At 43.6% G+C, this 17,876-nt stretch overlaps 1 protein-coding gene across 1 annotated transcript in view; it reads right to left on the bottom strand.

Moving 5' to 3' along the window:
* The window catches only part of TSPAN32 (tetraspanin 32), a 357,928-nt gene that overhangs the window by 17,994 nt on the left and 322,058 nt on the right, over positions 1-17,876 (bottom strand). The window contains exon 7 of the mRNA XM_069221278.1: positions 3,786-3,869. Within this exon, the coding sequence (XP_069077379.1) occupies positions 3,786-3,869 (84 nt within the window). The remainder of the gene's footprint in view (positions 1-3,785; positions 3,870-17,876) is intronic.

The raw sequence follows: 17,876 nt of genomic DNA, 5'->3' as shown, positions 1-17,876 counted from the left end.
GGAAGTAGGGTGACACAACTGAGGACTCGTGCGAGCATATGAGAAGGTATCCATCAGCACAAGACAGCCACTGGGGTAAGCAGACGTCACTGAAGGCAGCTACGCGGGTGGACCCCCACACTTCTCAGTGCGACTGTCCTGCCACTTGTCACCAGCTGCTTGGCTGCAATGGCATCCCTGTCGCCAACTGCACAGGCCACGCAAGACCCGTCAGTGGCCACAATGTCAATCAAGTGATCCTTCCACCGTAAAGATGCCGCCACCTATTTGATCTGCAGAAGGCTGAATACAGATCATCATCATGATGAGGTGCATCGCCCAACCACCGAAGGAACACAGCACCACCTGAGTGGAGCCAGAGTCAGCAACAAGAACCGATGCTGACCAGGCATATCTGGCACCGTGGAAACTTACCACCTGAACACCTGCCATGAGCCCTGTGAACCAGACACCAGCTGGTGAGAGCAGACCAGACCATTTGGACCATCCACCCTTGGGGTTGCACAAGACTTGGACGTGGTCCTGTTGGGAGTTTAGAGCGACTCCTTTGGCACGGCCTACGTTGGCCCTCACAGCCCATGCAGCCCTGTGGCAATCCAGGGGCAAGGGTCTCCAACGAATTCCGGTGAGAGAGGAATCCCACTGCGAGAGAATGCGTCTGAGGCAGCTCCACAATAGGCATCGGGGAGCACGGAGGTATCATACAGAGAATGGTCACCCAAAAACTTTGCACTATGGCCAGAGCACCTGAATCCTGATGGCTCGAGCAAGCTGACCCTGCATCAACCCCTTGTGGCTCCACGCGAGATTAGGATGTGGTCCTGTAGGCTGTTCCTCTGCGACGCCTTTGCTGGGCCTGCAATAGGCCGGCAAAGTCCACACAGTCCCGTGGCAGCCCGCCAAAGGGCCTTGAGGAGACTCCTGTTCGACGGAGGTCTGACACGAGAGGGAAGACTGCTGCTGCTCGACCGCTGGACTCCCAGGTGCACCAGGCCGTCACCTGCAGTCTTAGAAGGTGGACAATCTCCAGAGCCAGAATGCCTTCCAGAACTGTGTACAGTGGACTCCCCACTGCTCCAGATGCAGCCGCATCAGACAGAAGTTGTAAATAGACTTTGACAACATGAGCCCAGGCGGGACCAGACCGACAATCCCCAGCGAACTGTGAGGTCGTGGACAGCAAACTGAAATATCCGGATGTCATCTGCACTGCTGTTCGTGTCCAGCACAGTCTGGTTGAACAACGGAGGCGTGCTGTGATGCCGAGTGCCCAGCTGCACCTGTCCAATGCCACAGGTCAGGCGGATCGCCTGAAGAGACTCTGTATTTTGTGTCCTTGTTTCTCTCCCACAGGTTCGACTTTGTTGTTTCGTTCCTCAATAAAGTTTGGGAGGCATGTAGTGTCCTGTTGGACACATTCTAGTGTTTCACCAGCCACTCAGCTGAGGGTTGGCTTCCACACACACACTCCACACTCACCCAACACAGGCGTCACCAGTCAGGTGAGCCTGCCAATAAAAATGGCCGGGTGCACATACCCGTGGCCATTTCTTACGACCATGCTACTGTGTCTGCATCATGTTATTTCAGTAGCATGAGGGCCAAGGGCCCCCCGCACTACACAGCGCTTACACATATAGAGTTGATTATTTGGATGTCAACACTAACATGTGCACAACTGCCAAGGTTGCTTTAAAACACGCTCTTCTGCTGACATGTTGCTCATATCGTGGACCCTCACCGGTCTAATGTTAAGCACAGCATGCTCTGTGAAGAGGGAGGGAGAAGGACAACAAACCAGAAGGCACACTGAGAGAGATGCCACTAATGCAAACTCTAAAAGCCACTTATTTCTGTGTTCAACTCTGTTTTTGTTTCCCTTCGTGTCCGCGCATTAAACTGACTGCTCAAGTGCTGGTATTGTAAAAAGCACAGCAGTGATGCAGGCTGGGGAGGGCAGGAATCTACTAAAGTGGCTTTTCATATAAAAATGTGTAACCATAAATTAAAAGCACCTTCAAGATGTGTTTCCATAGAAAGAATTGTCAAGCATCCCTTTAAAGTCCTTCCTTCCATTGACACTTAAATTATACAGGATATTTTTCATGGCTGTTTCACAAAACGATATTAACACACAGCAGCTGGCATTTACTCCTGTTTTATGCCATGCTGTAAAAATTTACAAACCGCTCGCTGGGAAACAGTGGGAATCCTGTGCTTGCAGCAGTTGGAAATTCACCTTTTCAAGTAATATTCTCCCTGCCACCTCCCCCACCCAATGTGATAGGAACTCACCTGTCACCTGCCTCTCTGTAAAACTCAGTTATACCTCTGGACCTTGTCGCTTCCCAGATACATTTGTGTAGTACAAATATACCTCTGCTTACGTGCATAGTCAGTTACTAGTTTAAATTAATCCACGGAGCCATTTCAACAGTGCCCAAGACCATAGGAGCCATTTGCACACATTATAAGGCTAGCCAGGTGCTTTGTTATTATGCAAGGGGTCTTCGACCTTTGTGGAGCAGTTTACAGAAGGCCTACTGGGCGGGTGCAAAGTTTTAATTACAGCAAGTTGTCCAATCTTGTGATTGTTTGGTGCCTTACATTCTTTTTTAGGTCTTGCTTAAGGCCAATGCTTTAAATGGGCAGGCACTGTCAATTACTGAGTACCTGCACTTCATTAATTTGAAAGCACTGATACAATACATTTAATGGGTAGAGTACCACCACTTCCCAGAAGCAAATAGGGAGTACCTGCACTTCTATATTTCCATTTAATCCATTGCTTAAGACAGCATGCATGTGCTGTCATTTGCGGGAGATATTGTGTACAAGAAGGGGCTTGGAGCCAACACTTTGCTTACCATCCATTGGCTTCACTGCCTCCCTTATTTGTAGCCTCCTAATTGGCCATCCCGTGCTGACTTCACTTCCTCTTCTTTTGTGTGGAGCATGGAATAAGTATTGATTACATCATCTTGATTACTCTACTTCTACTGCTTGTGCTGTGATTGAGGTACTATTCCCTTCTTCCCCTGTTGTCCTTGTTGTTTCTTCCCCTCCCACCCTCACCATGATGCTTTTTCCCCTCCACCCCCACTCTTGTCCATGATGTTTCTTTCCTCCCACCCTCAACCTCCCGTTGTCTGTGTTGCTACCTTCCTCCCGTGCCCCCCTCCCGTTGCCTGTGTGCCCCTCACCCTCCATAAGAAAAAAAGCACTATAATGTGGCCAGCATTTGAAGTGTCATAGACCTTTTTTATACTGTTCCATTGCCTTGCACCCTCCCACCCGTTGTCCATGTTGGCCACCCCCACAAACCATTAGAAAACAAAAAGCGTCTTTTCCCTAACTTTTAGGATGCTGCACAGCAACCACACTGCTCTATAGCCGACACGTTCTGGCTCTGCCCAGGGTTATTTGCAAACTGCCAACTCCTATATTAGCACCTTAAAAAGATACAACTGGGTACCCTCCACAATGTTGGTGGGCTTATGATCTTTACTAGTATCCTGTGCCTAATATCAATATGAAGTAAGCTGGAATCAAACACCATTTCGAGAGTTTATTTGCAAAAATAAAGCTGATGACCAGGATACACGACCAACAGATGTGAAAACCAGCAGCAACTGCCTCACAGAATACATTGCTACGAACCTCAAGAATACATTTTTTCCTGTTCCTGAAGTGGAGGTACGTGTAAAGCAGGAACAATACAGGTAAGTGTAAAGAGCAAACAACACAGGTAAATATGACAATAACATAAAATTAATGTTTATTACCGTGAATCCCAAAGTCAGGAGCAGCAGGCTAGACACATACCACATATGCCTGCTCAAGAATGCTTCCATCACCTGCAGACAGTCCTGCAACAGAACAAATAATGTATGAGTCTGCCCACCTTTAGTGGCCTGGATGGCAGTCCTCTCGTAGCACTGCATGGTTTTCAATAAACTGGTGCCCCGGAAGGGAATGGCCAGATTTACTGTGCCAGTTTTTTACATTGTCTCAGTGGCACACTGAGGCTGCACACTGTACAGGGAGAATGAAAGGCAGGCAAAGACTAACTTAGGACTGAGACCCAGAGTCCAAACACAGTTGGACATTGCGACAAAGGCCTTTGAGTGAGCAGTGAGACAAGGGTGTAGCAGTGTCACCTGGTTGCCAGTCATATTATGGTTTGAATGGTAGTCCTGCAAAAAAGAGTTATTGGTTTAGCAGTGACGCCTAGTGGCCAATCACATAATGGCATGGTTTTGGGGCCTGGCATGAGGTGTCACTGGTACAGCAGTGACAAACACTGGCAGCCAGAGGATGGCATTTGTGAGGTTCTTAAAGGGCATACAGAGGTGCAGTAGAATGACCTAAATTTCTGAGAACAGAAAACGGGAGAGGCACTGAAGAGACCGACATGGCAAGAATAGTTGATTCCAGGCAACCAGAGGATGACATGTGGTATGTAGTAAGCAGGCTCTTGTACAGAGGTGCCTAGGTTGTCATTGTTGTAACACATGGTTAATCTGCATTTGAAACTCTATGTCTCTGTCTTGGCTCAGTGTTCACCGCTTTCAGCACACTACCATCCGATTCCTCACACTGCCCAACCCATTACTCTTCTGGCAGCAGTATGTTTGTGTTTCTAACATTTGGAATTCACTAACAGTAGAATTGGTGTCTGAGTGCTGACCCTACTTCAAGGCAACTGCAGTACCTGGCCCTACAGTTTGTGAGTTCTATGGAAGCAACTTTTTTTCTAAGGTGTATGAGGCTAATCCCCAGTGATTACTCACAGAGACTGCTCCAAAAACTAAAATGGCTTTTTCTCCTCTCTTCACTTTTTGAAACTTGGTAATATCCAGCAGCTCTTTAGCTGCCCATTTTAGGTATCTGCCTAGGTACATGATAGAGTGGGGTTTCTTGAAACTCAATATCTTGGTGAAATCAACAAACAAAAAATACCCTGCTGGATTATGGAACTATGATTGTCGCCATGAAGTGTAAGAAAGGAGCTAACATCAAAACTGTATTGTAATTACAGTGAAACCAATGTGGCTCCACAAAAATGACAGAGAGAATAGTGTTTAATGTTAAGAGCTTTTTTAAAAAAATTTAGTTCTCTGTACAACATCAATCAACATCAATCAACAAAATTAATAGAAAAATATGGCAAGAACATCCAGTCTGAATTTGTAGATGATCAAAAAGAATATGCAAAATAAGATAACATACAGCGAGTAAACTATGCCCCACGCAGGTTCCATGAAAGAACTTCTATATTCTAAATAAAGTATCTAAAGTGGCAAAGGGAAATTCTATGAGCAAGGTGTCAGCATCGTCTGAACCAGATTTAAGGTTCAAAAGAAATAGTCTGAGTAGTTAAGCATGAAGCTTAACTCTCTGGGCAGGGGATATTAGGAGAGAATCGAGAAGAGGTCTTATCTCAGCAAAGTCAAGATAGAGTATTATTGCTATTAAAAAAAGCACACAAATAAAGCATAAAAGAAGATTTAGGAAGGCTTCTCCACTTATCATCCACCATCCAAACAAACCAATCAAAAGACAGTGTTCTAGGGCAGCAGGTAGATTCCTTAACTTTTCCAGTTTCCAAAAAAGGAGCAATCATCTGGATGACTTTGGATGTAACATCAGTCCAATCTGCCTGGTACAGGATGGTGTATCCCACCATCTCAGTCTCCATACCTGACGCCAGAAGTTAATTAGAAATATGAGTAGTCTGCTAACCTAATAAAATGAACCTAAAATGAACCTATTTTAAGCTAATACGGTGTATCATAAAACACCTGCAAAGTAGAGAAAAACAAGACCCTTGCAAACACCATAAAAAATAAAGTATGCACAGAGGCCAGGTTACAGGTGAAGCCAACATTAGATTTAAACAGGTTCTGAATGCATACAGTTAGCTTGAGTGAATATATCAAATGCAAAATTAGGAAAGACATACATTCTCTTTCATGGTGAGTACATTTATTATAGTTCAACTATTTATATTAGCAGTTCTCCGTAAAGAGGATATACAGCCACTTACTACTGTTGATTCATAAAATGTACACAGATTCACACAGTTAAACACCAGCTGAGGTTATAAATTACCTATTAAAGGGGGTGAGCACTAACTTATGCTGCTCCACACACATTGATTAAATAGGATGCAACAGAAGTTCAGATCAGCTTATCAACTTGGGTTGCAATTTGGAACCTGATATTGTATGCTACTAAACATAAATTGAATCTAAGAAAGATTAATGAGAGACATGTTTGGGAGTTTTTGCCTGAGTTCTAGCAGTCAAGTCTGAGACATTTGCAATCTAAATTTCTCGGACAGCTCCACAAACAAGACATTGCAATAGTCCAGTCTGGTAATAGTAACAAGCGATCAGGGGGATGCTAATCCCCTGCACCGGGAGCATACCAGGGGTGAGGTCAGGCATTTCTGCCTGCCTTCGGGGGACCCTAATCCCCTGCACCGGGAGGAGACCAGGGGCGGGGTCAGGCATTCTTTGAGCGCCTGACCTCCCTCGCCGCGGAACGCACCAGCCATCACGGGGACGCTAATCCACTGCACCGGGAGGAGACCAGGGGTGGGGTCAGGCATTCCTTGATCGCTTTTAGTGCCGCCTGACCTCCCGCACCGCGGGGCGAGCCCGGGCAAAGCCCGGGCCAAGGGCGGGCCCATCCTTCGCCTGTCATCGCCTGGAAGAGGCTGGGATGGGCCACCCCCCCTGAAATTTGCTCCTTCAGGAAGACAAGAGTGGGCTTGGTGTGTCCCTGGCAACTCTGGAAAGAGGTTGCATAGTCCATCTACATGACAGAGGCAAGGTCGGTGTACTCATTTTGGAAGCCCTGCTGACAGGTAACTGATATATGGACTTAACTTTTAGTCTATAAAAACTTGATACTAACAGTAACTTCGTTGGAAGTGACCTTGCTGCCTGGGGTGGGATACCACTTCCCAGGGTTGTTTTTTATTTTCTATTACTCTTGCGCCTCTAACAGCGCTTGTTAATTCTACAGTACGAAGAGCCGGGCTGGGCACCCCACTTCTTAGAAGCAAGTGTATTGGGGGCCCTCTTAGGTTATTTTGACATTTTTATTTTTTTGATATTACAATGGGGAAACGTAAAGCTGTGGACACTACTGCTCCGTCAAATGGCATTAAAAAAAACAAAAAACGGACAAGCAACCAAGCGAGTTCTTCAATACATAAAAGGAATAATCCTCTAAATGACATTGACCTTTTGATCGAAGAGGTTGAGGCTATTCTGAAAAGCAATTCTAACCCACCCCTGTCCGCTAAAACCAGTACATTTGAGATAAAAGTTCCGGAAATATTTTTAAAAAAGTCGCAACCTCTTAAATCTCGAGTTGATACTGTACCAAAAGAGCATTACAAGTTCCCAGGAAAAATTATTTTGATGACCTCAATACCTGACAGTGACTTGGATTCCTCTGCTCATGTTCCAGTCAGAGTTTGTGCTGATGATAAAGCTTTAACTAATCCCTCTAATTACATTGACATTGATACATTGCCACTATCCCATGAGGCAATTGATTTGGTTACTGTTCTTAGGAGGGTGGATGAAGTTAAGGGTCTGCTTCTTTTATTGATGGATACTTTAAAGGGGGGACAGATACAGAGATCTGAGTGTAAGTGCCAGAGGCCAGATGGGGAGTTAAATGGGGGCAAGAGTAGCATTTTGTCTGACCCAAGGTTGAGAGCAGACACCCCCTTTTTGGAGGCTGATAGTACCCTTCCCCCCCAAAAATTGTCTATTTCTTCTGCAGAGAGACCCCATCTTGCGCCTGCATCGGTAAGGTGTAAGCATGGTACAACCTCTAGAAACATGAACCTTTTGGGGCCCCAAAGGCTGGTTAAAGCGCAGGTGATTGATCCAGTTAGGGACTCGTGGGGGAATGGTGATAATCAGGTCCCTGTTTAAGATGTAAGTTCTTCTTCACACTCTACAGGGGCCCCTAAGCTCCCTTCTGATGGGCAGCACAAGATATTACTGAACGCCCAGCTCCTATGAAACAGGGCCATCGAATGAGGAGACAAGGTGGTACCATTTATATGGTTGAGGTGCCCAAATTACTCTCTGGTTCATTGGAAACTCGCGATTCCCTGATAAATAAGGTTATTTACTGGTTACGTGTTCAGCGCAGTTGTCTTTCAGTCATCTGTGCTGACATTCTTGAGGTGGGCAGACATAGTCAACTTGGCTCAAACTTTGACTTTATTTCAATTTGCTTTTTAGATAGGTTTTTGGTGGGTAAACAAATGGATTTTGAATTACATACTGGCCATCTTAGAGATATGAGAAGGGTTGGCATTAGACATGTTCCACACACACCTGTAGCCGGTCCATCCTTACTACCAGATGGCTTAGTCTCCACTCAAAAGCGTGTTTTACCTCCAGTAGCAAAATCCTATCACATACCTTCAGCCACTGTCTGACTATATACTGACCCACAATTGATAGTCTCTCTGGAGATCATATTGGCAGTGTCTGATCAGGATACACTGCTGGGAGTCCTGGCGTCTTGGGTCTAGAAATAAGGCAATTTCCTCTGAATTATCTATTGTGCCCTGGAATTTAGCAGGGCTCAATAGGAAATTGGGAGACCCTGAATGGGTCAATTATATTAATAATCAGGATATATGCGTTTTCCAGTAGACTTGGGCTGAGGACCAGGTATATAGAGATGGGTTCCTATCATTTTGTACTGAGGCTCAACCAGCAGATAGGGGTTTAGGTTGTGCTAAGGGGGGGTCTCTTGGTACTGCTAAATAAAAGACTACATTGTGCCCACTCTGCTAAAAATTGATTCCCCTGATTTAATGGGAGTACAACTTACTTTTGATCAAGACTTTATGATTATTTTAATTAATGTTAACGCTCAATCTGTTTCACGGGGAATAGAGTCTCAGATCTTGGTGCAGCTGTCTGAGTTTCTGGATACTCTACACCCTCAAATTTAGTGATTGCTGACAACATGAACTGTACTTTCGAACCTTCCTGTCTAAATACTGGTCTAATGGAGGAAGGAGATGAATTGTGGGGTATTCCACAACTAACGAACAAACAATTGTGTATTCGCTCTTGTGTTGCTTCCCAGCTGATATCCCTATCTCTTAAATATAGCCTTAGGGCTTGCAATGTCCGAATGACCTCTGATTTGGAGATTACACTGACTTTTAAACGTGGCTTGTCCACAAGTGTTATTGATTACATCTTAGTGGATGTCAGGCTATGGCCCTCCCTAAAAGACATGAGGGTGGACCAACGCCATGACAACGATTACAATCCTCTGCTTCTTACCATGTATAATGATGTATTTAGGAGATCACAACATGGCCATCGTACCGCGGCTCCCACACCATTGTTGGACAATAGTTCCTTTCAGGTCTTTTGGACTAAAGTGCTGTCTAACCCCTTCTTGATAAAAGGGATTTATCAGGTGTTTATTGATGCAATGGCCGTATATGAGGAATATGTAACTACTAATATTCCTATTCTCAGTATTTATGGTGATTTATTGAAGAAACTCCAGACTCTTTTCTATAAAAAGACCAGTACTAAACATTCCAATTGTAATCCCAAATCCAACGCGTGGTTTAATAAGGACTGCTCCGAGGCAAAACTAGCGTTAAAAACAGCTATTGCGACACGTTCCCAGGGGGCAATACAATCTGCTAGATTCACCTATAATAAGACCATATTGCAAGCAAAGAAAAGCTGTGAAGATTCAGTTTGGCATAGCCTGCTCAATGCTATTAAAGCAACGATAATGTGATATTTTGGAAGTTACTACCCAATAGACAAAGAGAGGGTAAGAGCACTATCAGTAATCATATTCAACCTAGGAGCTGGGTGAGTTATTTTTCTAAACTCTATGCCCTACCTTGTAATCTTCCAAATTGTGAACCCTTTTCCCCGTTGACAGTCAGGTCGAATTTTTCTCTGGACACTTTAGGATCAGAATCCCTCACATATGAAGATCCAATTATCTTCACTATGGATGAAACTGTAGCAGCAAATAATCCACTAAAATCTGCCAAAGCGCCAGGACCGGATAAAATTCTGGGACTTATATATATCTGGCCCAATAGTATGGTCCTGGTATATAAATATGATTTTGAATAATATTTCTGCAGGGGGTCCAATTCCGAGCACGTGGAAGGGGGCTGAAATAATTCCAATTCACAAAATGGGCATTGTGAGCTCCCCAGCAAGTTACAGACCAATTAGCCTCATTGATAATCTCCAAACATTTTTTGCCAAACAACTTTTGGAAAGGCTATTAAGCTGAGTTCAAGACCATCAGGTGCTATCCACATTACAGGCGGGTTTTCGCCCTAAAATCAGTACGGTAGACCAGGTTTTTAGGTTGATGCTTTTGTACTGGAAATACGTAGTTCATGCCAAGCAAAATTTATATGTTGTTTTTATGGACCTTCGCTCCGCTTTTGATATGGTACCCAGGGAAAAACTATGGGAGGTGTTATGTAGAATGGGTACTCCCAATAGTATAATCCATCTACTACAATGGTTACACAAGAATACTTATGCCCAGGTGAGATGGGGCAACCAGGGAGAATTAACAGAACATATCCCTATTCAGAGGGGGGTTCGTCAGGGATGTGTTCTTGCTCCAACCTTATTTACCTTGTTTATAAATGAGGTGGTACAAGTATTGTCTACTTGTCAGAATGATGCCCTCTCCTTAAACTCGCAGAAAATTTCTATTCTATTGTTTGCGGATGATTCCTTACTTATCTCTAAGACCCCTATGGGTCTTCAAATTCTTGTTGATAGGTTTAAATCCTATTGTGTTGACTGTGGCCTGGAATTGAATGCTAGTAAAACTAAACTAATGGTGTTCGGCCGAGGATCAACTAGGAAATGCAATATTATTTTAGATGGGACCCTCTTAAGTAAGGTTAGTTCAATAGATTACCTGGGAGTGAGGATCTCAATTAATCTTCAATGGGAGGACCAGATCAGCAAAAGTGTGGCACTTCTCCAGCACAGGGCGGGCGCTATCCTGCGTTTCTACAAAAGTTCTGCATCAAAAGTAGTATCTCCTGCCATCAAGATCTACCTGGCTAAGGCGCAGGATGCGGCCGCCTATGGTGCCGGAGGTATGGGGGTTCTACAACGGCAATAGATTGTCTGTTGGTGAAAATAATTTTGCCAGGGCTTTACTTGCATGCCCTCGTAGAACACCTTTGATCCCGGGCTACTTGGACCTTGGGTTCAATTGTGTTGCTGATCTAATAGCCCTGAGACTCTTGCTTTTCTGGGTAAGGATTTGGACTAACTCAGAGCTTAGTGTATATAGGGACTCCCTTCTTAACGTCATGAGGAGACCGAAGGCAGTATCCATTCCATGGTTCAGACATGTGTCAAAATGGTTTCATATTTTGGGGCTTGAAAGCTACTGGGAGAACCCACAGAATTAAGGGAAAAACCATAAATCCATTCTGAAAGCTGCTTACTGGTCTTATGTAAAAAATAATCTTCTCTCTTGCACATCATATGGTCGGTTGACTGACCAATTTCTTGCTTTCAAGTGGTATCCCCAATTTGAACCATATGTAGATCTCATATCTGATATACTGGGGAAGAGTTTGTATGCTCGCTTTCATTTTGGATGTTCACCATTATCGTCCTTAACAAACAGATGGGGATTGTTGTCTTCTACATTTGACCAATGCCCTGCCTGTCGTAATTGTGTTGAATCTGTTGAACATTTTATGTTCTTTTGTCCGGCATATTCCGTCTTTCGGCGTAAGTGGATTTGCACAATTTGCCGGAACTTGGGTATAAGACAATGTCATACTGCTTTAAGGATTTTTAAAAGTGATACTTCAACTGTTTTAATCTCTGTGGTTAGCAAGTTCCTTGTAGCTGCTTGGTATACACGTATTCGCTTTCTTAAGAACTCTAAATCCTTGTAAATATGTGTCATATGCACATGAAGTGGGAGTGATCATACCTTTTATTGTAATTGTTGTTTTTTCAAATTTCTTATGTTCTTAATTATTTATGTTTTTAAAATAGTTTTTTATGATAGCTTTGATGGTTATGATGACCCAATAAAGCTTATGTGCTTACTTTACCAGTAACAAGTTATGCTAAAGTGCGACTATCATTTTCAGTGGGGGGGGGGTGGGAAGGAAGGAAGCTTGATTTGCTGCTCTCTAGAAAGTGGAGTAAAAAAAAAGTGTTGAGTGGTTAAGGATGAGGGGAAACATTTTTAATCTCAGTCTCTGTTAATTACTTGGAGCTGCATTCTAGTTTTTGCCCCATACAATAGACAGAGAGTTACCAAATGCAAATCACCCCCCAGTCCTGCTCCAATAAGAACAGCTGAGCCTGAACTGCCAAGTCCTCTCCATATGGAAACACGAGCAACCCCAGACTGTATTGGTCTACTTAGTCTTCATCAGTGACATTTAGCTTGATTCCTATGGAAAAGTGAGGATGCGACCCATATCTGGGCTCACCCATCACACTTAGGACGTTGCACTGAAGAAAACAAAAAGGCAATGGGTGGATTGCTTGTACAGATATCAGCCACTGGTGATTATTCAGGCTCAGAGAGAACTCAAATGCATACTTTTGGTAACGTCAAAATCTGACACCCCTGTATATATGATAATATTTACATTCTGGGTCACTTTTTTAAATGCCACTTCAGCGCCCATAATGTACTTAGTTTTGCTTCCATTTAATTCTTGACAGCATAAGTCAATTTTCCCTGTCAAATAATAGCGTCTGACCTTTTCTGGTACACTGAAAAACAGCTGTGGGTCATCGACAATGCTGAGAAACCAAATTTCTCTGTCACCATCAGCTCGTGCAGTGGCTGTAAGTAGCTATTAAAAACATGAGGTATCCCTGGACTGTCCCTGTCAAAATAAATACCATGCATGACACTGAACATGAACTTAGTTACTTCTAACAAATACAACACATTAAACAACGACCATGTGAGTCACAGTCTTCTCTGGAGAAAAACTTATTCCATTGCAGGAACGAATGAGTCATCAGCAAAGGACTATGAGACAGGCTGCACGGAACTCAGCTAACTTTTTTGCCTTTTTAAAGCGTTGCTCTGGCTTCCACGATCTAAAGGACAACAGTGTAGCAGGAACACTCTGGGTCGTGGCTGTGACGATGCTGTTTTCCGTCAAGCATGCGCAAGCAATGGGATCCTCCCCTATTTTTCCTGTTTATGAAAAACAGACACCTTTAGGCCAATCAAATGAAGGGATCTTTCTTTGGCTTCACTGTGAGATCACTAAGGAAAAAAGCGCGGGTTGAACGGATAGGCCAACATTACAAATAGGTAAACAGTACAAAACACAGCACACTTTAAATGAAAAAAAAGAAGGTAAGTTGTTTTCTCAGTGCCTGCAACTAAATGTAACCAAACCATTGTAGTCATATATGCATTACATCCTTAAATGTTTTTCCAAATTACTTTAAACCTAAGGAATTGAAATTAATGTCTTAGTACTCAGACATAAATATAACCAAAACATTAACATCTGTCAAGGTTAATCAATATGGCTTAAAACCTATGTAGACTAGAGATACAAGGATTCAAATCTTTTTCATGCTAAATCACTCATTCGAAGTTCCACCTCTGGTCTCATGCAGGGCATGCTTATTTTTCAACAATTAGTGGTGAAAAGCTGAAAGACGTTGGCAAGATGGGGTGCCTTGCATATTGATTGCAATTTGGCTAGGAAACTAATTTACTTTGTCACCTTCTCTTTTTGTAAAGAGCCTTTCTCAGACAGAATCTCCCAAAATCTGGGCCGATTTTAGTATATCTACCAGCAGACTTTGACCCTTTTAAATTTCCACTTCTTAGGAAGGTAGGAGATTGTTCTATTTATGTTTCCTTCTTCTTGGAGATTCTCAGAATGTGAGATCCCAGGCAGATAATGTGACCTGTCTGCTTCAATCTGAAAGACTATCCACTGGCTGCCCGGAACCTTTCTTAGGTGCGGAATGTGGGCCAAAACTTTAAGGCAGTAGGTATCAACCATGGGTGCATGAGCAGCCCATGTGGGCTGGAGGTTGACAGTGGTATCCCTTCAGAACTGCCTGTAAAGCATGCTCCTTTTTAGTCAATGTTTTTAAACACTGTACTCTACAAAGCACCATTTGAGGCAAGTTCACCCAGCTCTTGAATTATTTGATCATTTGTCTTGTGCAATTAGGGGCAAGAATTAATGCCTGACAATTAAAAAGTTAATCATCAGCCACTTTAATGTAAGGTGCCTTTGGGGGAACCAAGACGTTTAGATTTTTTCCTGCCTGGACCTGCCTCTGTAATAGTCAATCTGCCTCGTAATTCCTTCCCACTAAGATACACAAGGCCATTAGCAGAAACTTTCAAATGTCAGAGTCTTACCCCTTATCAAGGTAAAAATTACACATTTACCTGTTCTTTCTGATGGATACGTTGGCATTAACTGGTCACCGAGAGCTACCTCTAAGAGTTACATTGCAAGGATGTCTCTTCTGTCTTTTCATGTCATTCCATCCAAAACTACATTGCAGGATTCAAAAGTCACTTCAAACTTAATGGTAGCATTTTTGGTTTTGCATACTTTTAAACGTATTTATTGTATGAACGAATACCTCAGTTATTTGCATTGTCTTTCTCATTGTTAATTGGACCCTGAAACGTTTATCTATAATCCAGTCCAGTTCCTTTTGCAATTTCCCCTGTTCAAGTAGGGGGTGGAGGGCTTAGGGATTTCCTTTTAGGCCCTGGGGCCGCTGTTCTAACCCACTGGAGTGGAAAATGAGTATAGATGTTTATTTAGTATATTTAATTTTTAGTCATCTAATTCAAACATCAAAACCATTTATACATAAATGTTATATATAAGACTGTTTAAATTGTGGTGCACAAGGCAATAGGTTAAATGGAGGATCCAAAACCAATGAGATTAAAACTAGTGAGTGTACATAAGCCGTTATTTGGAAAGTAAGAACAACAATGACAAAAAGACATCTTCATAATGTAAAGAAGAAAACTATCTACAATGTATCAGCGTAGAGAGAAGCAGCTTCTTAGCATGAGGTATATTTACAAAATCTAGAATTTACCATTCATGAAGTTTCAGGAGATGGATTTTTAGTTTTATTTTAAAATGATGTTCTAACGAAGTTATGATGGTCTAGTGATTAGATCCAAAAAGGAAAAAAAGGGAGTGGAAAGTTTGGAGGGAAAGTATATGATCACCATTTTAGATTTTCCCAGTATGAAGGAGCATGTGACGAAAAATACAGCAAGACAGTCTGCTATCTGGGATTACAGGGGGCGGGGGATTTGAAATTTGGGAAGAAAAATAATATTTGTTTGTTGTTACATATAGGTGGTAAGAGAAGCCAAGCAAGGAGATGATCAAGGAGGAGGTGTGCACCAACAATAAAAGATGGCTGAGGACAGATCTTTGGGGGTAACTGACTGGTAGTAGGAGGGAAGGTGATTGGATGGATTTTCAGCCCAAGGAGAATTAAGAGGAAAACCAATTAATGGAAGACCCTATCATGCGAAGGGTCCTAAGGGAATCGTAGGATGTAATGTGGTCAACGGTGTCAAATGCAACAGACAGATAAAGGAATATTAGGATGGACGAGAGGTGGTTGTGGTTGATGGAGATGATGAAGTTAGCTACGTGTATGAGAGATGCCTCAGGAGTGGAGAGTGAGGAAGACATACTGTAATGGTTTGAGTAGTTTGTTAGAAGTGATACAAGGTCAGGTGGTTGATAACAAGGTGTTGAAGCATTCAGGGAAAAATTGGAACTGGAATCACCAGGCGGTAGTTAGAAGGATAGAATGGATCTGTTCTAGGATTTTTTTTTAGTAAGGGTAGAACAAGGGTGGTTTTAAGGAACAAGTCTTACATGTCAGACAGGAGGAAGCGTTTGACTAGGGAGGTGACACAGAGAAGTGCACTGGAGAATTCAAAAAGCCATATGAGGCGTACAAACGGTTAGCAAATTTGAGCATGGGGATGAGTTTTGAGGAAGGTGTAGGAGAAAAGGCATCAAGAGTAGACGAGTGCAGTTGGGTAGTAGCAGGGATATAAGAGGGCGAGGCAGAGAGGACAAGAGAGTAGTGAAGCAAAGATGCATTTAATTTTGGTGATTTGTGAAGCGAAATAGTTCACAAAGTCTAACGCTGAAAGACAATCTGCATAAGTAGTTATTCTAGGAGTGAGTAGATTGTTGATTCTGTGTGCTAGTTGTTTTGAGTGTGGTTGAAAAGGAGTGATGAGGTTTTGGGGTATCAGACATATTTAGCATTGTCAAGTGCTCCTGACAGCAGGTATAGCGCTTGTTTGCATGCATGTAGGTTTTTCATAGACTTGTTTTTGTGCCATTTAAATAGGAATATGCACATCAATGTTGTGCAAGAGTAGAAATGTGGTGTAATCCATGAGTGAGTATGCAAGGCTTTTGGCAAGATTGTGCAGATAGGATAGTAAAGTTCAAATGCAGGGAAGAAGGTCTGATTGTAACTTGAGAGGGGGGGTGGCTGTTTGTGTATATCTGGTCAAAGAATGGAGGGAGATAGGCAGTAGAATGCTTTCATTTAGTGGGGTTTGGCAATTGGGGGCAATAAGGAGGATGGTGACTGATATGTGTAGGAAAGTACCATCTTGCCTGGCATGTTACCTCCATATTTTACTGTATATATGTTGTTTTAGCCTATGTGTCACTGGGACTCTGCCAGGCAGGGCCCCTGTGCTCATAGGTGTGTGCCCTGTATGTGTTCCCTGTGTGATGACTAACTGTCTCACTGAGGCTCTGCTAACCAGAACCTCAGTGGTTATGCTCTCTCTGCTTTCCAAATTGTCACTAACAGGCTAGTGACAAATTTCACCAATTCACATTGGCATACTGGAACACCCATATAATTCCCTAGTATATGGTTCTGAGGTACCCAGGGTATTGGGGTTCCAGGAGATCCCTATGGGCTGCAGCATTTCTTTTGCCACCCATAGGGAGATCTGACAATTCTTACACAGGCCTGCCAGTGCAGCCTGAGTGAAATAACGTCCACGTTATTTCACAGCCATTTAGCACTGCACTTAAGTAACTTATAAGTCACCTATATGTCTAACCTTCACCTGGTGAAGGTTGGGTGCAAAGTTACTTAGTGTGTGGGCACCCTGGCACTAGCCAAGGTGCCCCCACATTGTTCAGGGCAAATTCCCCGGACTTCGTGAGTGCGGGGACACCATTACACGCGTGCACTATACATAGGTCACTACCTATGTATGGCGTCACAATGGTAACATGGCCATGTAACATGTCTAAGATCATGGGGGTCTCCACTGCAGCTGCTGCTGCTGCCAACCCCTCAGACAGGTTTCTGCCTTCCTGGGGTCCAGGCAGCCTTGCCCAGGAAGGCCGAACAAATGATTTCCTCTGAGAGAGGGTGTGACACCCTCTCCCTTTGGAAATAGGTGTGATGGCTGGGGAGGAGTAGCCTCCCCCAGCCTCTGGAAATGCTTTGATGGGCACAGATGCTGCCCATCTCTGCATAAGCCAGTCTACACCAGTTTAGGGATCCCCCAGCCCTGCTCTGGTGGGAAACTGGACAAAGGAAAGGGGAGTGACCACTCCCCTGACCTGCACCTCCCAGGGGAGGTGCCCAGAGCTCCTCCAGTGTGCCCCAGACCTCTGCCATCTTGGGAACAGAGGTGTTGCTGGCACACTGGACTGCTCTGAGTGGCCAGTGCCAGCAGGTGATGTCAGAGACTCCTTCTGATAGGCTCTTACCTCTCTTAGTAGCCAATCCTCCTTCCTAGGT

This window comes from Pleurodeles waltl, chromosome 3_1 (genome assembly GCF_031143425.1).
Source record: "Pleurodeles waltl isolate 20211129_DDA chromosome 3_1, aPleWal1.hap1.20221129, whole genome shotgun sequence".
Lineage (NCBI taxonomy): Eukaryota > Metazoa > Chordata > Amphibia > Caudata > Salamandridae > Pleurodeles > Pleurodeles waltl.
Note: the sequence above shows the minus strand (reverse complement) of the source record. Positions and strands in the feature narration are given on the sequence as shown.